This window comes from Dermacentor variabilis, chromosome 7 (assembly GCF_050947875.1).
Source record: "Dermacentor variabilis isolate Ectoservices chromosome 7, ASM5094787v1, whole genome shotgun sequence".
NCBI classification, from domain to species: domain Eukaryota; kingdom Metazoa; phylum Arthropoda; class Arachnida; order Ixodida; family Ixodidae; genus Dermacentor; species Dermacentor variabilis.
This window is the reverse complement of record NC_134574.1, coordinates 71,474,192-71,499,962: the sequence shown is the minus strand read 5'-3', so window position 1 is coordinate 71,499,962 and position 25,771 is coordinate 71,474,192. Positions and strand designations below refer to the sequence as shown.

At 44.8% G+C, this 25,771-nt stretch overlaps 1 protein-coding gene across 1 annotated transcript in view; it reads left to right on the top strand.

Annotated features, from left to right (window-relative positions):
* The window catches only part of LOC142587522 (uncharacterized), a 106,311-nt gene extending 82,266 nt beyond the window's left edge, over positions 1-24,045 (top strand). The window contains exons 3-4 of the mRNA XM_075698597.1: positions 16,792-16,961; positions 17,935-24,045. Of these exons, the coding sequence (XP_075554712.1) occupies positions 16,792-16,961; positions 17,935-18,072 (308 nt within the window). The 3' untranslated portion in view covers positions 18,073-24,045. The remainder of the gene's footprint in view (positions 1-16,791; positions 16,962-17,934) is intronic.
* The last annotated feature ends 1,726 nt before the right edge of the window (positions 24,046-25,771 follow it).

Below are 25,771 nucleotides of genomic sequence, written 5' to 3'. Positions count from 1 at the left end.
ATTGCTCGTCCGGCTGCTCGTGTCAATGCCTGATTAAACGAAACGTGCAACCAGGTGCCCGAGTGTTTGCAATATGGCCGATATGGCCAACGAGCAGAGTGTCGGTGGCAGGGGCGGAGGCCAGACGCTGTTGAGCTGGAGAGTAACATATTGCGACAGCCTGCCATACAGATTTTGTCTCTTTAAAGTAACAAGTCCATTAAAACACGCAAAAGTTATTATTTCTTTTTGAGTACTGCTTTTAATTTGCACACTCTGTCGTGTTTTGCTTTGTTTCTGGGGTTGAGAGTACACATTCACTCAGAGTGTGAAGCTGAATGAGTTTCTCGAACTCATTTGTTTGCGGAAGTCATTCTGTGCTAAATCGCATTAAATATCACTGTGTAGCAGCCAAATAATGTCATTCGATGCTAATGCCATTCGATTCGAATGACATTAAAATGCCCAGTGTGATAAGGGTCTCGATCTCGGTCTTAAAAGAAGGTTGCAATGGCTATTTTGGATAGCAGACTTCTGGTATGCCACATTAGGGGCTGATTTATTGAGGCATTTTCATCTGTTCGTCTGCCCATCTGTGGCGAACTTTCCTTCTGGCGTGTTGCCAGTTTAGACATGAGCATGCAGCACGGGATGGCTGAGCGAGGTGAAGAGGAAGTGAAATGATGGAGTAGATCAAGGGAAGGGACTTACAATTAAAGCCCCAGTTTTCTTAACTGTGCTTGGTGGTTTGGTTTGTGATACGTTTGATTACGCAGGGTTATAAAGAACATTAGCTTTTTGAACATTCAGCTACTTTCGAAGCACAACTTTTGACACACGGAAATGCTATGACATTTGTGCTGTCTCTTACACACAAGCAGGGCACGTCAGGGATCATGAAATGGTCAGGAAATTACTGTTTCCCAAGCCTAGATAAGTGGAATTGCACAAGGGATGTCTTGTCAACAGGCCCCGAAGAACTTGCGACATGAGGTGGCTTCGCTGGAAGGACATACGGAGTGCCTCCATTGACGTACTCTTCAAGAGTGCAGAACAGACGGTTCACATAACCTGCATGGCCAAGAGGCACTCATGATCACTTAATATACAACGAAGCAAGTGGAAAAAATGCACAATTGTAAATTTTGCACTGAGTGCTACGAAATTGTGGTAAGCAATTCTAAAGCATTTCTGAGCCTATGGAAATGCAAACAATTATGCCCATAAGGCTGTTGCTCTAAACAAATTACAATAATTGCTCTTTACAGACAGACAATGACAAATATTTTTTGTATACTGTCTCGCCAGTTTCAGTTTGTTTCTCAGATTCTGAAAGCAGTCTTCATATATCTCTGGTTGAGCTGAATTTTTCTACAAGCTTCAGTAAGCTAGTGTGCTAAATTTCAGGGCATGTGCCCAATGTTTAGAAAGAGTGCCCCAGAAAATAAGCAGTTTCAATGTATGTATGTCACTGCTGTTGCATGCAGTTTGTGAAAAGTTATTTAAAAAGTAGCACTGGTGACAATTTTGCCAGAATTCCATAACAAGGACACCAGCCCCTTTCATACCATAAGTGGGCTCCTGCTTGACAGAGTAGACGCTTGCTTCTCCGTTGCGCTCTTTTGGGTGCTTCACCTTCCAGCGAAGTTCCCCACTCAGTGCCACGGCCTGACCCTAGTCGTCATTTTCGTTGTGATGCAAGGAAACCAGTGCAGTCCTGCAGTACAGAAGTATGGCACAGCTATGTACATGCCATATTTTTGATGTGCACTTGCCCAACCCAACATGCAAGCTGTAAGGCAACTAATTGAATATACTTTCACAGTCATCAATGTGCACAGTACCACAGGCAGAAACTGCTACATTCCTCTGGTAACGTAACGGAAACGACACTCTGAAAGGGAAAGTACACTTCCCAGACTGAGCAGTCTACTTAATGCAGAAACAAAGGCAACAAGAAACTGAAATCATGTATGTGTTCTGTCTGGAAAATTCACAAACTTTTTTTTATTTGCTGTCTCACAAGTAATGAAATCTTAATTGAACTTGTATCACCATCTAGCAGCACATTTAGTGTATCAGATGGCAAAAGCAGCTTTCTATATATGCACTGTTTGTTTTCTCTTGCATGTATGTGTGAACTGATATTAATTTATTTGGGTGATTTTGCCCGTCAAATGAGTGAGTCAGGGCAGCAGTACTTTGTGAAACTCGGCACGAAGCTCCAAAAATTACTTACTGAGACAGCTCAGATGCTAGGAACAGCTCTTGGGACTTCAGTTTGAGGGAAGGCTACAATGTACAAATGTTGCGAACATTTCGAAAGTCATTGTTCTATTGAAGATGATGACCATTCAAGAAGACCATTAACTTCAAAAACTGACTCCACTGTGGAGAAAGTGAATCAAGTCATTCTTTTCATACAGACTCTGTATGCTTTACACACAACACTGTAGATCTGGAAAGCCAATTATTATACAAATTCTTTTGCATTGCTTGTCCTGAACATCAAACACATAACCATCAGTCTTTTTCAGCATTTTCAAAATTCAACGCACCGAGTTCATCACAAGAAAATTTACAGTTAAGCACACCAGTGCGGTTAACCTAGTGCAGTGAACTGAGGACTCCAGAATGATATCGGGAAGTTCTAACACGTAGTTTCGACCTTACTATCACTACATGCCATTTGCTCACGATAATTTCTACAACAAACTTGCCTTGCAAACATTCCATGGAGTGAGTTAGCATAAGCTTTTGGGGTGAAGCGATTGATTATCGCATGAAAAGCTTTCACGCTAAATGTCTGCATGTGTGGCGACATTTGGCAGATGTCATTCAGAAGCCTTTTGTTCATCAATAGGCTGGAGAGCTTGTCATAAGCACGGGTACTTGCAATAATGTACACAAAAATGAAAAAATGAAGACGCTATGTTGTGGTTGTGTAAAAAATATGTCATTTTCTGGCATTACTCACGTAGAAACAACTGCAAGAGGTCTTGTAGCACAGAATTCAAGAAAAAGTTAACTTGGTAATTCGGCTCTCACCCTGCAATATAATGAACAATGTGATGGTCATAAAGGGAAGTGTCCAATGCACATTACAATGGGAGAGCAGGCACACTTTTTTTTTCATGGTGTCTCTGCTCTAAAAATTTTTGCAGTTGCAGATACTTTGCTTCTACACTTCCGTCAATTCAATCCTGACATGACCAAGAAATGGCCAATAATTTGGTGCCGCGTCATCTGTGTGCTGTCAATGCGCAAGCGCCAAGTTCTTTTTCTATGTTTACTCCTCCTTTTCCCTTTCCCCTTTTACTTTATATATACGTGCATTAAACACTTGCGCGTTGTTCTCGGCTAACCACTGGGTCGTCAACGTCCCCCTTCTTACATGACGGCAGCTACCGCTGCCGCTGCTATGTTACAGAACAAGAGACAAATTTTATTTAATATTCATTGTCAACGCACTGGACAGCACTTAATTACTGTCTGTGAAGAACCACATGTCCTTTGTATACATGTAGTCCACAGCACATGTGATACCTTGCATTTATGAAACAACTATGCAGCAATTACACATAGTATAGCTGCGCATGCCTAGACTAACCCCTTTGGTAGCTATTCCTGTACCAAAAACACGCGACGCAACTTGTTGCCACTAGGTATATGAGTAACTTATTGTTTGAATGTTGTTTTGTAATTACACTGAAAGCAGTGGGTCGTCATGCTACATTAATCATGCTGGTCATGCTATCCAAGAACGTTTTCCTGTTGCTTACGCTGCCTAGGATGTGGTTTTAGTTTCATATCAGACTGCACCAAACAGGCAGTTTCCAGGCGAATGTTCTAGAAAAGAGGTGTGCATTACAGTTGTGGAATATACTGCAATAACTCATTGTCAGCTTCCATTTTCGCTTTAAAATTTTCTTGTGACAGGTGAAAAATACGGATTCTCGATGTGAGATGACGCATGTTTGTTAGGCTCACTGTACCCAAAGCGCCACCCAGGGAGGTGCTGCTGCTATTAAGGTAACCACTGGGTAGGGTAAGCAGAGAAAGATTTCCTTTAAAAACGTACAAGAAAGGTGCACCTGGAAAGATCCACTTCCGTGGCTGAAGGCCGCCATGCTGGGATCTATCGTAAAGCAGGCTGCGGCCGTGGTGTTTATCATGCACGTGGTTCATTACAGGCACCAACACAGCCACGGCAAGGTTGCCATTGCCATCCCCACACTTTGAATGAAAACATCTTCGACGGAAGTCAGTCTGGTTGGGAACCAGAGTTGAATAAATTATTAACTCCAACCAATAATTTATTTGAAACCCAACGTTTCGGGACCAGCTCAGTCCCTTCTTCAGGGGTGGCTAAAATGTGGGCCAGCAGCAGCATGGGGCGGCCTATGGTCTCCCTTTGTTAGCACATGGTGCAGTACACTAACATACGCGGAGCGAAGCGTTCCCGGCGTCCAATCTATTGTCGTCTTTATGAGCTGGATGTGCCAAGACTCGACCTGGTGTCTCTTAAACGGATTATGCTCCACGGCCAAGACGCTTACTTCCTCGAAAGTGATTCTGTGTCGGCACGCTCGCAGTGCTCGGCGAGGGGGTTGCCTTCCGAGTTCAACAATCGGACGTCGTTCTTGTGTTGCCTTAAATGCTGTGGGAGGTTCTTTATTTCGCCGATGTATGAAGCTGGGCACTTGGAGCATGGGATTTTGCAGATTACACCTGGCTGTTTTTCTCCAGGGATGCGGTCTTCGGGTAGTGGTATGAAGCGGCCGATTGTAGAAACGGGTTTGTGAGATACGTAGATATCGTACTTCGTAGGATGCATGCCGATGCGTCGCTGATGCCCCTTGCGTATGGAAGCACAACACAAGCGCATTTTGTTGTTTCCATAGTGGCTGGCCTGCCTGTCCTATGATCCTGACAGCGGGAAACACGTCGAATAAAGCGGCATGTGTAGCCATTCTTCTGCAGAGCGGCGAACATAGTGGCTTCTTTTTTTTCCGCTTCAGATGAGCAGATGGACTTTGCTCTCCTCAGAGGAGAGGAGACGAGGGATGCCTTGTCGTTTACAGGGTCGTTAGAATTAAAATTCTGGTAGCGGCTGTTATGAGTTTGCTTCCTATACACACCGAACTTTATATCACCCCCTTGTCTTCTTATAAGGAGGTCAAGGAATGGCAACATGTTTTTTCCCATTCCATTGTGAATTGGATAGAGGGCTTAACTGAATTCAGATGTGCAAGGAAGTTTTCCACCTCTGATGTCTTTAGGATGCAGAAGCAATCGTCAATGTATCGAACGGAAAAAGTAGGTTTTTCTTGAAATGACTGCAGTGTTTTCTCTTCACTGGCCTCCATCGTAAAGTTGGCAGCAGTCACCGAGATCACGGCGCCCATGGCAGTGCCACTGGTTTGTTTATAGAATTCCCCTTTGAAGGAGAAAGCTGTGCTGCTCAGGCAAAATTCTAAGAGCCGGCAGAGTTCATCCGAGGTCAGGCTTGTCCTGGTGCCGAGGTCAGCGTCCACCTCTAAGGCTTGTCCTGCTGCGGAGATGGCGAAGGGCATAGGAACGCTGGTAAAGAGCGAGATCACGTCGAACGAAACCATGTACTCATTTTCTTCCAGTCGTACACAGGAAAGGTGTTCGACGAAGTGGCTGTAGTTGCGCATGTGCGTTGACGTGTTGCCAGTCAGGGGGGAGAGGACTCGATGGAGGTAGGCCGAGAGGGCACGAAGGCAGTGAGGTGGTGAAGTCGACGATGGGGCGTAGTGGAACGTCAGGTTTATGAATTTTTTGGGAGTCCGTAAAAGGCCGTGCCGAGCCGTTCCAGCAGATCAGGCATCAGTAGAGGTGCTTTGACTCCGGGTAGTGCTCGAAGATGGTTGCTAAAAGATTGTTCATTCTGGTTTGAAGTTGCGAAGTCGGATCCTTTTCTTACTTTTTCGTAGGCTGGGCCGTCGAGGAGCGTTTTAACTTTTCTCTTGTAATCCTGCCTGTCAAGGACCACCATTGAAATTCCTTTGTCTGTCAGCCAGGAGGATGACGATGTTGTTGTCCCCACGAAGTTCCCGGAGAGCTGACCTTTCTCCTTAGGAAAGGCTCTGTGGCTGGAGGCCAGATAGCTTGGACAGGATTCCGATCGCTTTGAGCCGAACTTCTTCGCAGGCGGAAGGTTCAACATGCTTAATACCGTCCTCCACGGCTGCCACTAGTGCGAGGGGCGCTTTCGTTGACGTGGCGTTGAACCCGTGGCCTTTAACCAAGGCAGAAGTTTCCTCTGCAGACAGTAATCTCGATGAGATGTTTGTGACAAAGTTGTAGCCCTCACAAGGCAGTCTACTTGCCTTCTCTGTTTCCTTTTACAACTGGGAGAGCTTCGCTGCGTGACCTAATTTCTGTTTTTCCGTGATGGTGGGGGAGACACTTTTGGTGAACGTTTCCAGTGAGCCGAACACCACCAGGAGTCAATGTTCAGTCAATGTTGGTCAATCCCCGGCGGCTACTTCACCCACGTATTGGGCCACCGCCGATCCCACGTCACCATGCTTGAAAACCATTTTCAGGTCCAGGGTGCCTCGGGGCTTCAACACCATGATTAGGTCCTCGGAACGGACTCTGGGCGTCTGTTTCGGGCGCCAGTTTCGAGCTGTCTTCATTTGCAGCAGTGGCGCAGCCCGAGCACCGTCCGTATTCCCGGCGCGGAGGGAATTCCCCGCCGCCGTTGACGCCGCGCCAACGCAGCTTTTGGTAACCATGTTTGCTTGTTGCTTGCGTTGCCGCAGGCGTACAAGTGCTTGAAGACACTCAATTTCGGTGGTCAGGATGTCCTCATCTCGGGGTTTGTGCTCGATTGCGGTCCAATTCATGGATGTCGGGTCGTACCCGGTGATCTTCTGCGTCGCCATGTCCGGAGAACCTCCAACGCCGGCTGCGCCGAGCTTAGCCCTCGTTAGGGTCAGCTCAACTGCGGTGTTTGGCCAGCTGTGCTGTCTGCTGGCCGAAGTCAAGGCGTAACGATTTTAATGAAAACATCTTTGATGGAAGTTCGTCTGGTAGGGAACATGAGTTGAAAAGCTCAACTCCAACCAATAATTTATTTGAAACCCAACGTTTTGGGACCAGCTCTGTCCCTCCTTCAGGAGTGACTAAAATAATGGCCAGCAGCAGCATGGGGCGGCCTACAGTCTCCCTTTGTTAGCACGTGGCGCAGTCCACTAACGTACGTGGAGGGGAGTGTTCCTGGCGTCCTATTCATTGTTGCCTTTGTGAGCTGGATGTGCCAAGACTTGACGTGGCGTCTCTTAAACGGATTATGCTCCACGGCCAAGACGCTCACTTCCTCGAAAGCGATTCTGTGGTCGGCGCGCTAGCAGTGCTCTGCAAGGCCTTCCGAGTTCAACAATGGGATGTCGTTCTTGTGTTGCCCCACACTGCACTGAAAAGTATAGGTGGTTGACAATTGACTGGTCCAAAGGCCAATGGCAGTGTATCCCGTGGATTTCGCAGCCTGCAAAAGCTTCTTGTTTAGCCCTGTACAACCAAAAAGGAAGATAAGAAGCAACTAACAGTAAAGGACTCTCTAGCAGAAAAGACAGACAGTGCTGACCTTTGCAGACGTGCCATGCATCAAATAGGTGGTCCACTTAAGGCCTCTCAGACTTGAAGTACCTGCATCAGTGTTGCAGACTTTGCTATTTCACAAACAGCTGCATTGCAGCCTGCACCACAATTGTTAGTATGTGACCCAGACAAAGATACATATTGCTGCACATTGGTCTCTCACTTCTAGTGAGAAATGTATACAGTGGTGGCCTTACAATGGTTTTCTTGTGCTTCATGGTTCCCACACTAGTCAACTGTTTTCATATGCATTAAGAGTAGATGTAATAAGTTAAGTCATATTGACACATGTACAGTGGAACCTCGTTGATATGAGTCTGTGTAATGCATTTTTTGGGTTGATACACATTTTTTTTTGTTTCCCAGCTAGTGCCCCATGGACCAATGTATTTCCTTGCGGTTGATACGATCACATTTACACTTGAAATTGGATGATACGACTGCAAGACATGTCTTAAACTCGTAGCTTTATCTTCAAGTCTACTAGATTAAATTACATTCCAACAACCCTTGAACAACGTGTTAAAGGCCGGTGGAAGCAAGACGCACGCCACAAAAGCTACCGCGAAGCAGATCGTATCAACGGGGTTCCACTGTACTTGTTTATCTTTCATCAGTGACCACTTTTCACGGGCTAACGCGCAGGATGCACCTGCATGTATCGGAAGTTTCTCGAACGTTATCGATGATTCTATCCGTCACCTGTAGTCACCGAAGTTTATGTAATTTGATTGTATGAGCGACGCGAATCGTGTAGTACTTTCTGGAAGACACACGGGCACCAGGGATTACTTTGGAACGCTCGATGACTCATGTATGAAAGTCTACACGTTTCGCCGATTAGTTTATCAACGACAGACGATTGTGCATGCCGCTCTTGTTGTAAAGTGAGTTAGTTTCTTTGCTGGGCACAGGATCACCCAGTAACGAATCAGCTTCGTCATTCACAGTTTTAGCACTGTTTTCTTCAATGTCACCACTATGTGACGTATTATTTTTTGCCACGGAGAATTTATCTTTTTCCTAATGTCATGCCTTTTTTACTTTTATGAGTGCTGCCCTGATCGCAGCACAATACTAATTAATCCAGGTTGTTTCCTGGCTACATTTGAGGGCACTTTTACCTAGCACTTTCTGATTTCCATTTGGCAACACTGACCTGCGCACTTGTGGATGCTGGTCCGTCATCGCTTCAGTGACAATGACACTGCTTTCATCGAGGGAGGTGAGAGCCCTCTTCAGACCCTCAAGCTCCATGTGTGTGCTTCAGGATACCTCGTTGCACTGGAAACCAAAGAAAATGCCTGATGAGATTCACCTAAATGCGGCTACTAGATGAAACAAACAGCCGAAGAGAGATGGTTGGTTGATGGTGGAGGAAAGCCTGCTAGTCACACCGCAACTATTTAGCATGCAAATGGCACCTAAACATTGGCCAAGAGTAGTGAAAAGGAATAAAAAAGTGTTAACGAATGAAGCGGACTACTTCTGGAACGTGAAAGAAAGGAAGAAGAGGGGCCGGCGGAGAATAAGACTAAATAGCAGACAACACCCGCCTTACCGAACTTATGTCTGGTGGTTAGGTATTCTACCCGGACTGCTATAATGAATGCCAGCAGAAAGGAGATAAATTTGCTGCTCTGCAGCTGGTAACTGCCCATCCGCTCTTCTCGATGTGCTCTGCTGGGAAACAGCGGTCAAGGAGCAGTGCATGTGACAACCAAATAACATTCTATGCTCTTTAAATGTGGCACTTGTAGTGGTTATTTGCAACTATAGTACTAATAAATGGACATCATAACACATAAAGAAAGAATAACTCTGCAGGGTGAACAGAAGTTTCTGGTTAGTTGCAAGTACAATGAATGTTGGAATTCTCCCATGGAAGAATGTAGTGGCAACATGAAATAAAAAAATGTAAAGCAATGCACAACGTAACATAATAGCAACGAAACAATTAATAAAACCAAGTATATGCCTATGCGTAGAAGTAAGTGCTTTACTGTGCGCTCGCCTGCACAAGCTCAATATCAATGATGCGATTCAGGTTTGTCTCGAGCATTGAGTAAATTCCATACTTAGTACTGTTGCCTGGAGAATCAGCACTGCTGTCGGCTGCTACTTTTGCTGCTCCTCTACACGACACCACCGTTTGCTTAAGCCGGCTCTTTTCATCCTGCCGGACCTGGAATACGCATAAAATGTATTTATTGAAACCTATTCCTTTGAATATGAAAGGCGGGCCATGTATACCATGTCATGAAATGTACATCTAAAAGACGCTCACACCTTCCAGTGCAGTTACAGTGTGCACCTACAGATTGTTGTCATCTCAATTTGTGTAATACAGAAATTCCATTACCTCGTTCACTGCTGGAAGCAACAACTTGCTTTGCAAGCGATGGTATGATCTCTCGCTGAAGCAGGCTACACCCGCATTCTTCAGAAAATGCAAGGACTGCGCCATGCTGCAGCCCGCGAAAAGAATTGCAGCAGCCAGTGTAATGTCACCCAAGGCACACTTCCCTTTCTTCAGTTGACTGTGCAAGGTGTTGACATACTTTTCCTGGCATATCACAGAAACAGTGACAAGGGAACCTTTCACCTGCAAGCAGGATAACACAGCGCACAATATATTTGGATACACACTGGAGACAACCCTACACTTCATTATTGACAAGCATGTCGTCTGCTGTCACATGAGTAAACATTGGGAACAGGTATACATCCAGGGGGTGGAAGCCTCAGGGCTACGGCCACCTATGACTTCTTGAGGGGGCTGCAAACTAGCTCCATATAAACACACACGGTTGAAGAAACAAGTAATTCAGGACAGTGCCATTCCTAGGGAGTCTCTCGCCAAGTACTGATCGAGCCCAGTGCTACTCAGCTTATGCAATCTCACGACAGCTGGTGCATTCGTGCAACCTTACATAGTGGCAAACTAGCTGTGCACAGTCACTTTATTTTAGTTACGAGGAAACATTTTATGTGTTCATAGACTTACGGTTTCTGCAGAAGGCACCGGCTACTTTTTTCTGATCGAATGATTAACACCTCTGCTTAATATGCTTACTGTCATTGTATTGGTAGTGACAATGGGTTTACATCAGAATGGATGCAGGAAAGTCTTCAACGAGACGGTGGGCTGAAAATTTGCATTCCTAGTTCCATGCCACCCCCTTTTAACCTAGGCAAGACCAGAATTTTTCTAAAGGACTGACATGCCACGAAAATAGGGGACAACACTTGAAGCCGGAGCTTCACTGCAGATACTCTAAATGGCACTCCTAGTCCTGTTCGAAGAGGAAAAAAGGCAGAGATGACATGCCACTACTTAGGTAATCTTGGGAATTTTGGAACCTGCACACACTTATGTAAGTAAGCTTGCTGGGTCCGTCACTGTATGTGTCTGCAAATTTTTTTTAGCTACGCATCTCTGAGAAGCTGATAGCTTTAATAGTATACCGTATTTATTCGAATCTAGGCCGATAGTTTTTTTCAAATAATCATATTCCGAACTCTAGGGTCGGCTTAGATTCGAGGATTTTAAAAAAAGCGCCAGTTTTTCATTGAAGCTGCTAAATATGGAGCATAGAAAAGTCATCTAGAAAAGTCAGTATCGCAGCTGCTACTAGCCGTGCCAGTAGCCAACCGTACACAAGTGAGGTCGCCATTTTGACCTGTGTCGTGTTGGCCGTATCGGTGTGCGGCGTGGTGTTATCGCGATGGCACCAAGCAGGAGATGCCACTACAGTGCCGCTTTCAAGCGAAAAGTTGTGATAGCCACAGAGGCATCGTCGAACCTTCAAGCCGGGCGGGACTTCGGCGTCGACGAGAAAAACGTCCATCGTTGGAGGGGACAATGACAGCAGCTTTCTGCGTGCACCGCAGCGAGGATGGCATTTAGCGGACCAAAGAAAGGCCGTCACCACGAAGTGGAGACAGTTTTTGCCGACTTTGTTCGGACGCAGAGAGCAGCTGCCCTTCCAGTGACAACAGAAGTGCTCCAAGCGAAAGCTAGGGAACTTTCGAGGGAGCGAGGCCTAACGCCAAAGGATTTCAAAGCCAGCCAGGGCTGGCTTCAGAAATTCATGAAGCCCTTCGGCTTCAGCCTCCGACGTCGCACTTCAATCACCCAGAAGCTGCGAAGTGATTTCAAAGAAAAGCTGAGAGCTTTTCAGTGCTACGTGCTGCGAAAGAGAGAAGCGGCAGGCTACAACCTTGGGCAAATCGCCAACGCTGACTAGACGGCTGTGTATTTTGATATGCCAGTGGCGTACATTGTGAATGAAAAGGGTGCCTAGGAGATAAAGGTGTGCTCTGCCGACTACGAGAAGCAGCGGGCAACTGTGATGCTGTGCTGCACAGCTGATGAACATAAACTCCCTCCTTATATGATATTTAAAAGAGACACTGCCTGCTCATGGAACTTCCCCAAGAAATGTCATTGTGCGGGAAAAAACTCGGACGTGGACTGTGCAACTAACCAAGAAGATGTTTCAAATGGTCCATGGGGCGAACGAGTGGCGGAAGGAGTACAAAAACAGAAAGGACCAACGCATTGAGGCATGAACGGGAAAGGAAGCGTGCTGCCGCCATGTTGAAGGAGCTTGAGCTCAAAAAACAAAGTGTTGGCTGATGGCGAGATGCAAGTGTCCCTAATCCAAGCCAAAATAAACTCTTTAAATAGGTGAAACACAACACTGAGGCGTCGTGTGCGGGCTGAGAGTATGTCAGAACAGTTGAGGTTGACTTACGAGCTGTTGAGAGAGAATCTCAATTGTGACAAAGTTCGGGCCTCATACCACTGAGCTTGCATGCTGTCAGTTGATGCAAATAGTCCATATTCGAAATATTTGCTTTTGTAGGCATCCCCTTTTTTGTTCATATTTGAAAATATCCAACTCGATTTGCAATTTTTTTTCGAAGAGATTTTTTTTGCTGTGCATTTTACTAACTTCTCCCTTCTATTCTCTTTTTGAATAACATAAACACTACTCCTTAGTATTCAAATTGGATTAAGTCGTTTAAATTTTTTTTTTCCTATGCTTACTAGAGAGTGACAGCACCGGGCGATATGGTTTCAGCTTGGCTTGACAAAAAACATAGTTCTGCATCACTCAGGGAAAACCTGGAAAACTCAGGGAATTTGGAAATGTTAACTTGGTATACACCCTGAAAACAGTTGTGCCAATTTTTTCAGCAGCACATAAATAGCTCTTCTGTGAACTGCTAATGTGAACAATGGACATAAAACAGATGATTCTCCAAAGCAGGAAATATTATGCACATCACACCTAGTATGGGAATCGGTGTTGTGTGCAAAGCTTTTCACAGGTAGCTAGCTGGCTATCCTGCCTCGATTAGGGTTCGGCTAAGTGCTACCAGATAGCCTGTGTCCATATAAGGCAAGACATTGCACAATGTGAGCTTGCATGTGACAACAGCAAGGTGGCCACATGATAGATGACAAGAATATGACTTGAAGATGACGATAGCCTAGCTAGGGGGAGGGACGATGATACCATAAAAATAGCTTGATGGTGCTATGACCAATATATTGTACTGTATCTCACAGGTACCCACTGGAACATTGATTGAAGAAGCATTCACCATATGCCACTCGACCATTGCGCTACCGTCGCCGCCAGCTACCAGCTTGTTTGCATGCATTACCTAAACCGCAACACGCATGCAACTGGTGGAGCTTAGCGAGCATGCACAGACCGGACTGTGCTGAAGACCGTCGCGGCAGCAGTATAGAACACTAAGGTGTTCAGCTTCTTGCGTACAAGAAGAGGACAAACATGAGGCTGACACATGACAGCAGACTTACAACAGTGGTTTATTTTGGAGAAAGTGACCACATATATAGCAAAATCTGACACATCACGTGTGCGCCACCCGCAAAAATATCCTATCTCTATGCAAGAAGGATACCTCCTTGCTGGAGTGGGTGATAGACGCTTTTGACTCACATTTATCATCACACCTGTCAATCAATTCCACTTCAATGATTTCTCGGGTTAACTGGTTACGATTTTTGCTGACAATTGATGATGCACAATATACTGGTTTAGACATGTCCGTATTTGTGGCGTGTGTCTGATTATGCATACAATTTCTACAGTGGGTATCCAGAAAGCCACCTCCCATTTGCATCCAAGTATGTTGGTCAGAGCAGACAATGTCTGAATGACAGGCTACAATGCGACAGTAATGAGGAGACTTTTGGATGCCCACTGTAGAAACTGTATGCGTAATCAGGCAGATGTAACAAATACGGTCACTTGTAAATCGATATATAGTGCATGCTCAATTCTCAGCGAAAATCGTAATCAGTTAACCCAAGAAATCATTGAAGTGGAATTGATTGACAGGTGTGATGACAGCACTGTGTCAAAACTGTCTATCAGCCTTTCCAGCAAGGAGCAGTTTTTCTTGCATCGAGATAGGAATTTTGTGCGGGCAGCGCACACGTGACGTGTCACAAATTATGCTATATATGTGGTCACTTTCTTCAAACTAAAACACTGTTCTAAGTCTGCGCTTGTGTGCCTCAGCCTCTTTGTCCTCGTCTTGTGCGCAAAAAGCTGCATTCTGGTATAGAACGATGCACAGCGCTATGCTAAACATTTGCAGCAACCTTAAAATTGCAATTTTTGTCCATATCCTGCTAAGAGCTTTGGAGAAAATCGCTATAGAAGAGTAACACTTCATCAGCCATCCCATAAAGTGCTGATAAAATAAAAGGCAAACAATAAACGAAGCAGCAATAAGAAAAGCGTGGGAACGCATAGCTAGCCTGGCAGGATTTCTTTAAGCAGCGAAACCCACACAGGCACCAGGAAGGCCCGTACAAAAGGGGCGAGCTGCACGTGCGTTTGTGTGCATCTCTGCAAAATTCACAGATCAAAGGAATGCCCGTCCGTATGATGACAGGGCGTGTATCGCAATTTCTCTCTGGCGAAAGCTAAATCGAACAGCATATCTCATTATGGCATCATATTACAAGTATTTTTAATGTTTTAAGATATGCCCTCAATAAATTGTGGATTAATGATTCCTTTATTGCACAACGCGATTCCGTATCATGATTTATGTGAATCAGTGGCTCTGCTAATGATGAAATTAAATACGCGATGTTTCTGGCATTTTTCAGCACAATCGCAAGGTTTAAATTAGACTGGCATGCGGATTCTGAGAACCTGTCTTACACGGGTGCTTGCGACAGTATAGCAATGCTGCTAATAGCCAGTCATTCACACATGTGTACAATTGGAGCGTCTTGAAAACTACTTGCATGCCGGCTATTTTTGTCAGCAGCGGTTGGACGGCTCAAAAACTGCAAGCAGTGCTCCCCACCTGGAAAAAGAAGTCATGCAGAGACTCCTCTGGGAGTTGTCTAGGTACGTGTAAGCAATCTGCCACTTATCCATGAATCCCGAGATGTTATGTATCCTGATCCTAACAATATAAACAACAGCGATGCGGCTACATGAACTTCTGCGAATGGCGGCACAAGGTGAATCATGATGGCAGAATACATGGGTTGCACGGACGTCACATCCGGGAACTAGAGGACCGGAAACCGCCATGTTTGAGGGCACTTGCAACTGTTTGGAATCGTAGTGGGTAGTTTGCAACGACGGGATCTGTTCTGCGGATGCATTACTCGCTTCATCATGATGATTTGCGCTATTTTCAGCTGCAGAACAAGAAGTGAAGCTTGTATCATATCTGGCGCAGCGCTGGCTACGCATCTACGGCACATGTGACGTCACCGATATCGGTATCGCCCATGACACATGGTGCTGAGGGAACACACCCTCTCCCACTTAGTGTATATAAATACGGCTGTTGAATAAACGGGGACGCTTTCCGCTCCCCTTGCTTAGAGCCTCTGGTCATGTCTTGCCTGCGGCACCACACGATACATGGTGTCAGAAGTGGGATGAACGTCGACGTCCAGTCTTGGTGAACCGACGATTATACTACAACACCAGCCCCATGGACTTCCTGAAGCAACCAGGCCTGCTGAGCTCAGCTGGTGAAATTGCCAAGAACTGGCAGGCATTCAAGCAAAGGTTCAAATTTTTTCTCGCCGCATCAGAACAGCCAACCGGCAAGCCTCGAACGGAATCTTGCAAGACAGCACTTCTGCTGAGCATTGCAGGAGAGGAAGCCATAGAGATCTTCAACACGTTCAGCTTTGGCGAAGAGCAGGAATGACTACGCCACTGTCATTGCGAAGTTCGATGCATATTGTGCGGCGCAGCGGAACGAAGTCCATGAGCGCTACGTTTTCCGTACGCGAGTCCGGGCCCCTGGTGAGCTTTTAGAACCTTTTTTGCGAGACTTAAAAGAACCATGCACGAGCATGCAACTTTGGCTCTCAAATGGACGCAATTATTAAGGACCAAATTGTTTATCGAACTAACGACGAGAAACTTCAAGAAAGGTTGCTGCAGGACACTACGCTGAATTTACAGAAGGCCGAGCAGGTTGCTAAAGCAGCTGAAGCGACGGCAGCGCAACAAAAAGTTTAGGCACAGGACGAAAGCCACATTGACGCGATGCGTAAGGAACACCCAAGTAAACAAAGTGAGTTGCCCAGGCATTACAAGTGTCCTAAGTGCGCACGTATGCAGCCGCCACGAAGGTGTCCTGCATTCGGGAAAACATGTCGCAATTGTCAACGCCCTAACCATTTTGCTATCTGCTGTAGACGATTTGCCAATATTGGCGAACTTCATGGCGGTGAAGATACTTTCGACATTCTGGACGTGTCAAGCTGCGCAGCAAGCCAACACGACTGGACAGTTGTCGGCCAAATCAAGAATGTACCACTTGAATTCAAGGTTGACACAGGAGCGCAAGCAAATCTACTACCTTTTGGATGCTACCGTAAAATTTGCCCGAAGCCGCCCCTGAAACCAAGCAGCGTGGTGTTATGTTCACATGGCGGAGGGGTTATCAAGCATGATGGTGTGATTTGTACAGAATTATCACTAGGTGATCGTTGCGCCTTCCTCGACTTCTTCGTGGTGTCCAAGGGGCATCAGGCCATCCTGGGCTTACAGGCTAGCGAAAATCTTGGACTTGTGTCACGCATACATGCAGTATCTCGAAACATTTCCGAGGAAGTCACAAGGAAATTTTGCCACTTGTTCACAGGAACCGGGTGCGTTGAAAGGGTCTATCGAATGGTTCTACATGACAACGCCACGCCAATCGTCCAAGCAGCCCGACGAGTGCCGCTGGCTCTACAGGAACCTTTGCGAGAAGAACTGGGACGCATAGAGCGCGCAGGCATCATAACCAAAGTCACCGAGCCCACAGACTGGGTAAGCCCATTGGTCATTGTTAGAAAGAAAGACAAGAAAATTCGAGTATGTGTCGACCCCAGGAGGATTAACCAATGCATCAAGAGAGAACATTACACAATGCCGCGAAGAGAAGACATAGAGGCAGAGTTAGCAGGCGCTACAGTTTTCACTCGTCTTGACGCAAACTCTAGTTTTCACCAAATTCCGTTGGACAACGAAACCTCGCGAATTTGCACCTTTGCAATGCCATTCGGGCGCTACAAATTTCTGCGCTTACCGTTTGGTATAGCATCGGCGCCTGAGGTATTTCAGAAAATGCTTAATGAAATTGTTGAAGGCCTCTTTGGGGTCAGAGTATATGTTGATGATGTACTGGTGTGGGGGTCGTCCAACGTGCGGTAGATGCGGGGAGAGGCTGACCGTCCTCCACGTCCTCCTGGAGTGTCGGGAAGCCGAATCTGAGAGAAGCAAACATTTTTCTCTAGCATACCGGCTGCACATCCCCCTACATCCCGTAATGCTACTCGGCCCAGAACCTTTGACACCAACGCAGTCCTAAGTTTTCTGAAAGATGTTGTCTTGCATGTTGTTAGCCCCACGTTCGTAGCGGGTCCTCTCTTCAGGGGATGTCGCTGTGATAGCTCTTTCGTATAGCACATGCCTCTAGGCCCTTGTGTTTAAGGACTCTGGCGAGGCAGCAGTGCTCCAAGTAATTTTACTATCTTATGTATTTTCTATTTTGCCTCATTCTTCTACGAAGGATTTTAATGTTCATAGTATTCGTGATTAGTCATCGCCATAATTTTATAGCACGTAGATTTTACGCATTTTACAGCGACTATTTTTAGGCCACTTTACAGCCAAGTCACATCTTCACAGAACTCATCATTCCACCGCGAAATCACTAACACTGTCTTGGCGCTCTTTGGCCATATCTGGCCCTTGCGCCACTAAACCACACATTCATTCATTCATGGTCTCTCTGCGGCAGGGGGAGCCACCCTGGCAAAAGGGTGCTTTGCGGTACGGGGGCCCCAGGATTCGTCACAATCTGCTGACACACGTGGCGACTACAGGAAAAAGGCAGCTCTGGAATTTAGCAGCGCCGGCTGGGGTCGGGCGTGACTAGCTGACTACGGGGACGCCAGACAATGGATGCCACGACGACTGCGCTGCAAAGGTCATCTGCCCTCCAGAGAGCACTGAAACCTGTGCGGCATGTGTGTGTGAGCCCTCCTCCTCCAAAAAGGCGTGTAGTCTGCGATGACGTCGAACGCAGTGCTTATAAGGAGCGATTGTCGCCTGCTAGAGTGTGCTCGTCGTCGTGCTCTGTGCTCGTCAATGTACTCGTGAGCTGTGTGATCGTTTGCTGTATGCTTTGTCTTGCGGGCTCCATTTGGGAGTCACGCTAGACTGTCGATGTATCCCATGTTCAAATGTAAATACTGCAAATAAATCCTGCTCGCCTAGCTCCTGACGATGACATCAAGTCTCTCCCTTCCACTACGGCCGCCAACTCCTACAGTGTATGCCTGTGCCTTTGCATCGCGTGTTTCCGGTCCACAGTGGCACATTCGCGGGTCGTTGTCAACCAGAGCTAGTTTTTTAATCAAGTGTGCGGCTAGGTAGCCGAGGCCGCGGTCGATAACTTTTACAGTTGTCACTCCTTTGACCCAGAGATGGAGGGTCAAATCTAAATTCAAGTGTCTCAGCACGCTTGCTTGCCCAAGAGGTTGGTCGACTACCGCTGCCTCCGTAACCACAACAGTTAAGGACACAGGATAGCCCACGAAGACGCAACCTAAACACAGAGGTCCGTACATTGTTACGGTTGTGCGGCCTGCAGACACATACCGCATCTCGAACCTACGAATATCAAAGGGATCGACGTGGCCAGACTACGTCACGAACGCCCATGCAAGCCAGATGATACACACTAAGCAAAAATAACGCGAAATGGGAGTAAACCGCGCGTCCTGTATCGCATTCCCTTTTCTGGGTTTTTTTTACTACGTACCAGTCGAGGTAAAAATTTACTACCATGCTGACCAAGTCTTTTGCATGTAGAAACGAGAGTAATTTTTTAATCTGTGTGAAGGTTTTTAGGGACGATAGCGGGACTATATTTTTACTTCCATCACAAAGTTCTAGTGGCTATTCCAGAGTTATTATTCAAGCCCATTCGAGAGTTTCTTGGGTCTGATGCGGGAGTATTTTTTTACCTCTTTCGTTAACTTTTCTCAACTTTATCCGAGAGTAAATTTTTCAAGCCCATTCTGGAGTTTTTTCGAGGTGATGTGAGATTACTTTTTTACATCATTTATCCGGTTTTATAGGCTATTCCTGGGAGTTATTTGGTACTGATGTGGGGGTATTTTTTTACCTCGTTATCAAGGTTTCTTAGCTCTACCTGAGTAATTTTTAAGCCCATTCTGTAGTTTGTTGCAGCTGATCTCGGAGTATTTTTTTACCTCGTTCATCAGGTTTTCTTGGTTCTTTCCGAGAGTAATTTTTTAAGCCCATCCTGGTGTTTCTTGGGGCTGATGTGGAAGTATTTCGAAGACAATTGAAAGACCACAAGGATGATTTCAAAGATCCCAAGCATGAGTGATTGTTTATTAGTTCTGACATGTTTCTCATAAAAAGGTCAGGCATGAGTTAATCACAAAGCTATGGCCTTAAAAATGCTGTGATAAGCATAATAAATATGTGTACTAATACTATGACTGGGGCTGGTAACTGCCCATTAGATCTCTCATAGCAAAGTAAAATATGACAACACATTCAATGTGCAATCCCACTAAACTACAGTGAAAATAAAGTGACACGCAATACAAAATCTAACTCATAAATACACAGGCAGCACCAGAGATGTTCACATTAGACCCACTGAATATGCAGATCATTCCTTCAAACAGAAAGTTGTCCAGAACATGGGTGTGCAGTGCATTCAATGGATCAGTATGAACCATAACTATGCAACATAAAGATATTGCACTTAAGGCCAAATGGCATCTGCTGCTAACGGCTATTACTGCCCCAGACGAAATGAAACAACCATGTGGTAAATACAGCAAGTATTCGTACTATGACATTAGTGCCGGCAACTGTCCACCATATCTCTCACTGCAACAGGAACTGTCGACGCACTCATGATGTAGTGAAACTAAAGCACAGTGAAAACAAAGTGACGCACAATACAAAATCTAACTCGTAAATACACAGGCAGTACTAGAGATGTTCACATTAGGCCCACTGAATATGCAGATCATCCCTTCAAACAGGCAGTTGTCCAGAACATGGGTGTGCAGTGCATTCAATGGATCAGTATGAACCATAACTATGCAACATAAAAATATTGCACTTAAGGCCAAATGACATCTGCTAATGGCCACTACTGCCTCAGACGAAATGAAACAACCATGTGGTAAATACAGCAAGCGTTCGTACTATCACAGTGCAACACATTTAAGAAGTAGTGAAGCTAAGTCAGTAGTAGAGATGTTCACATTAGACCCACTGAATATGCAGATTTCTTCAAACAGGCAGTTGTCCAGAACATGGGTGTGCAGTGAATTCAGTGGATCAGTATGAACAATACTATGCAAAATAAAAATATTGCACTTAAGGGCAAATAGCATCTGCTGCTAATGACCATTACTGCCCCAGCGAAATGAAACAATCGTGATAAATACAGCAAGCATTCATACTATCACATTAGTGTAGGCAACTGCCCACCGTATCTTTCATTGCAAAAGAAAAACTATCACAACACATTCAAGATGTAGTGAAAGTAAAGTACAGTGAAAATAAACAAGTGACACAATATACAAAATCTAACTCTTAAGTACTGCAACAAGCAAATGAGAGATCACTAGAGATTATCATTAGACCCAGTGATAGCGTACTGACCTTTAAACAGCTAGTTGCCCAAGACATGGGTGCACAGTGCAGTGAATGGATAGTTAGGAAGAAAAATGCAACCATGAGCAACATGTTCTATCAACTTTCAAACTTTCAAGAAAAATGACCTCACTCAGATGAGGAAAGTGATTATTGCTAATATACAGATGACAAAATATATGTGAAAACAGCCATTAACTGATACCACTCCCCCTTGTGCTAAAAGGAAACGTATGCAGCCCTTTTTCCACAGAAGAGGAACATGTTGCACAACTGTATTGCGGTACTCATGCGTATAAGCCAGATTTCAATTTCGTTGCCTAAACATTGTAGTGCTTCTTAGATAGTCTAAAAGGTAATTGAGTCTGTTGCCCTTGTCTGTTTCTAGGCATGCGGTTGCGATGGATGCCATATGCTTGTGTCACAAGTTAACGTAGTGCTACCTAGGTGCGACAAGGATGTATATTTGTAGCTGCCCTCAATCTCCTTCATGTTGCCAGTCAGCATCTATGGTGTCTCTTTGTATTGTTCATCTAGCACTGTTTACACACAGAAGGCATGTCTGAATACCAGACCACCTTATTCTCCAGTTACTTTAAAGTGAATGCGTTGTGACAAAGTGTAATGTGAGAAGTACATGATAAAGAAAAAAAAAAGAAATAGAAATAGCTAATTCAACTCCCCCCTGCATTATTCATTTCTGGGCCATTAAGTTTTGCATAATACACTTGTGCTGATTAACACAGAGCCACGTTGGCCTAACCCTAGTGGCACAGGACATCCTTCAAATCATCAGTTGGTACAGAACCACTGAGCATGCTGCTGGTGCTCTTGCTTCTGCTGAGAATACCAGTCGCACACTAACATACATTTTGTTGCTAAAGGTCCATTACAGAGACATTAAAGAGAAACTGTAAATCATTTTAAACTGATAAAACAATCTTTCAGAACTTTGTATTCATGAACATTGTGGCAATAAGCGGATTAATAGAAGAGAAAATAAAGATTTAACTTTCATTTTTCAAATTTTATGTAGCACACCACACAGTGTGGAGTCATACTTCAACTAAGTTTATTCTTCGACTCCTTTAGAACAGAAATCATCAATATTGGCCAGTAGAACATTAACTAGACCCGAACAGACACCATCAAATTCCATATAACAATGAGCTGGTGCAGGAATTATAAGGTGGTGGTGGCGACACCAGTTTTCATTTTTGCAAGTCATCTGGCTTATCAAGCCAATTCTAATGGTAATAGTTGTTTTTTCAGTGTTGTAGAATGATTTAATAAAGCTCAAATAAATTTTCTCTTTCATGCCCCTTTAAAGCAAGCACTGTGCTACATGGCTTGGGCAACCTGCCATCCACAGAACCCAGGAGTGCTTTTGTTAGGCAAAATAATTTTTACAGAGACTTTTCTGAGGATCTGCATCTGAAAATTTTTTTGCCTAGCAAAAGTTCTTGTAAAAATTTACTAACGCTTTCACACGTGGCTTTGTGTAGCTCAAATCCAGAAAGCAGTGCTCAATGAATGTTAAAATCCTGTGGGCCTTTTTTGGGTATATAACGTGGAATACCCAGAACGAAGCGAAAAGGCAGGCCAGGCCTGCCAGCAGTGATGACGTCACAAACAATCGCTGTGCATCGATGTGTAGTGCGAGGGAGCCATCAGATGCCCTCTGGAGGCATGGAGTTAGTGGGACCGCAGCCGTCTGTGGAACGAAACAGAAATTAACAAAAAATTTATTACACGAACCTAAGGTCACTCCATAACAAGCCCCTAATTTTGATGGTTACAAAAAAAGCAAATGCCTTGTTTTATTCATTCATAAAGTGTGTTATATTTAAGTTTTCCTAAAAAGGGGCATGTTCAGATATGGAAATGAATTTGTCTTACTGAAAGTCTCAGCATATGTGCGCAGAGCACACAATTCAGAAATACACTAACCAAGACCTTAAATAAAAGCCAACTAATACACTGGGACTGCACAAAACATGGTCATTAAATTTTCGCTAAGCATTAGTTTTCAGCAACAGATGTCAGATGAAATCAGTGTTTAGGCTCTCTTGAGCAAAAGGGTCAGCAGCTCCCATCTAGCGAAGGAAGAGCAGACGCGCTGTGCCCCCAGAAAGTTATGATAGGCAGAAACAGGCCCCACATGCAGTCCAAAAGGAGATTAACACAACTGTGCTCCAGTCCAGCTATTGTATATATTAATAGCTCCTCTGTCTTGAAGCACTTACCTCTGTTAAGATAGCATCAAGTGATTCATTGCAGCGGCCTGCAATGAAGTTGAGGACGCCAAGCACACCATCCTCTGCAAACAGTGAGGGATACACTTCAGTACTATTTTACTCTCAAGAGTGACTTATGAACTATACATACATTTTATGTAAAGAAAGAAATTAGCTAGAGCTATGCATGTATCGGCATGTTACTTCATGCATAAGGCTATAAAGTGACAGGGCACACATCTTGCCATTTCTGTAGCGCTGCCACATGCTGGGCTTGTTGGCATGCAAACTTCTATATTCTTGCGCAAGCACACAGGGACAAAAGGTAGATGCAAGCACCACATCTAAGTCTTCATTTTATCTCGGTCTGCTTACGCAAGAATGTTATCCAAGTTGTAGTTTTTGTTATAAACTTTTAATGCAACAGTTTGCAATGCTGTTACATTATTGCAAAGCTGTTTCATATTCATTGGAAAGTGTACCCATGCGGTGTAGCCAACATTCCTGGCCATCTCAAGCACACCTTAGACAGCATATTACAAAGAAAACAGCTCATTCCTAGTGTTCAAGAATCCAATCCGGATGTTAGTAACCTCGTGCAGATTTCTAGTTTTGAATGAGAAAATTCAGTGTGGTGCCAGAACTACATCTTTAGAAGACAGTTACCAATCCGAATCATCATATGAAGTCGCATTAAGCAGGCTCCTACAAACTCGGCATGCTCTCTCGTAGTGGTTAATCCTCTACAGCTTGAAAAAACCTGTTGTAGCTTGCATGTGAAATAGTAAAGAAGTTACTTGCTCTGGGTACATTTAGCTCAAGTGAATAAAAGTAATTATGCAAAAGATTTTATTATAAAGTAACTCATGTCTATACAGAAATGGTTGATCCCTGAAAGGAGTAGCAGTTTTGTCAACACTGAAAATCTATAAAAAATAGCAACACATAAAATTACCAGAAGCCATGGCAGAGAATCGCACAACCTCGTCCTGCTCCGCGTGGTCCAGAATGATGCTGCACAGACGGCTGCAGCCATGCTCAATACTGTCGAGTATTCTTCTTTTGAACAATATATTGAACTCCATCAGCAGCTGAAAACAGAGACCATTATGATTAGCATGAATGGCATGAAAATGTTGAACATAAGCATACCGAGTTCTGTTACTAGGAAAGGATACTGCAGGAGCGCCTCCGACAACGTGATTCGCCGAAGACACTCGTGCCGTTCCTTGGCTGTTGCAAGAAGACGTGGCCGCAAATCTTCTGGATCAGCAGTTGCAAAATGCTCCTGTAGCCACTCATTGTGTTTTTGTCGTGACTCCAGGGTCTCCCCATAAATGATGAGGTCATTGTTGTCCTGCAATATGTAAAACCAGCACCTCAGTGACGAAACTTTGATAGTTAAAAGAAAAATATCAGTGAAACAAAAAACAGCCAAAAGATGTGCACCACTGACAACACTTTACCTGCATTTTTTAGAGGGGCATGCAAAACAAAACAAATAATTAACAAATGCTAACAGAGAGGCGGCATAGCTTCTTGTTCGCCACCTCCACCACTGGCTCCCTGGGACTCTTGCGGTAGCTCTGGGCCTGAACCGCTTGCATTTCCGTGGACACATTCACTGCCTTCTTTCTGTTGTTCTTAAACTTATTCTTGAGGGAAACTTTCCATGATTCCTGTAGATTATTTGAACAAAGATGCATAAAAGACATAACTTTCTTTACTTTAGTGCATAAAAGCACACATGAATTCCAGTTGGCTAAAGAAATGTGTATGCATAGCTAGAACAAAAGCCTGTTACCTGTTACGGTGTATCACAAACAAATTTTTTTAAAGGTACTTGTTCTATTTATACCATTTCATTCTGTTGGATCTTTGTTGTTTTACTTGTGTAAGTGTAAGATTGCCACCTTTACAGGCTCGCACTGCCCTTAGCAGATTACAACGCAGTCAGATTGACTGTCCAGTTGTGCGCAGCATTAATGACTCTGCCAACAAAATTGTCTCATATGACATATCTCTCGTTGCCCAACGGATACCTTCACACATAAAGATCGTCAGAAATAACGAGGCTGTTCGGCTGGCTTCACTTGCACTCATAACAGCTGTGCCTGCCCTGAAATATTGTGCAAGCTTGATGAAGCTCGTCTGGTGATTTGTCAACACCTACTCAAGCAGCATCCAGACTAGCGCATCGCAAACGAAATGTTCCCACCCCGTGTTCGCGATCAAGGCTTGCCTTGTCGCACTAGAGCACTACTACTCAAGCTAAGGGTTGGCTGTGTGAACGTGTGCGAACGTTTATAATGACAAGGACATGTAGCTGGTCCATCATGTCCATTGATACTGTAGTGTCCTGCTTCCACTGCACAGCGCCTGTCGCTTGTGAGAGACTGTCACCTTCTTGGCCTGCAGTGTACGACACAACGAATATTTGTACCCCAGTGGTTGTGCGTTTCGACGCAATCAGGTGTATCACACTCTTACTTTTCTAAAAGAATCTACCTTAGGTTCACATTTGTAGCCTATTTCTGTTTCCGGGTGACAGGAACTCTGACACTATTTTTTCTATTTCGACAATATTTAGTGGCGTGACCTGCAGTGGGGGGGGGGGGGGTCACGCCACAAATTATTCGCAATCCTTCCTAAAATATAAGCAAACAGAAGAATGCAAGGCACTCATCA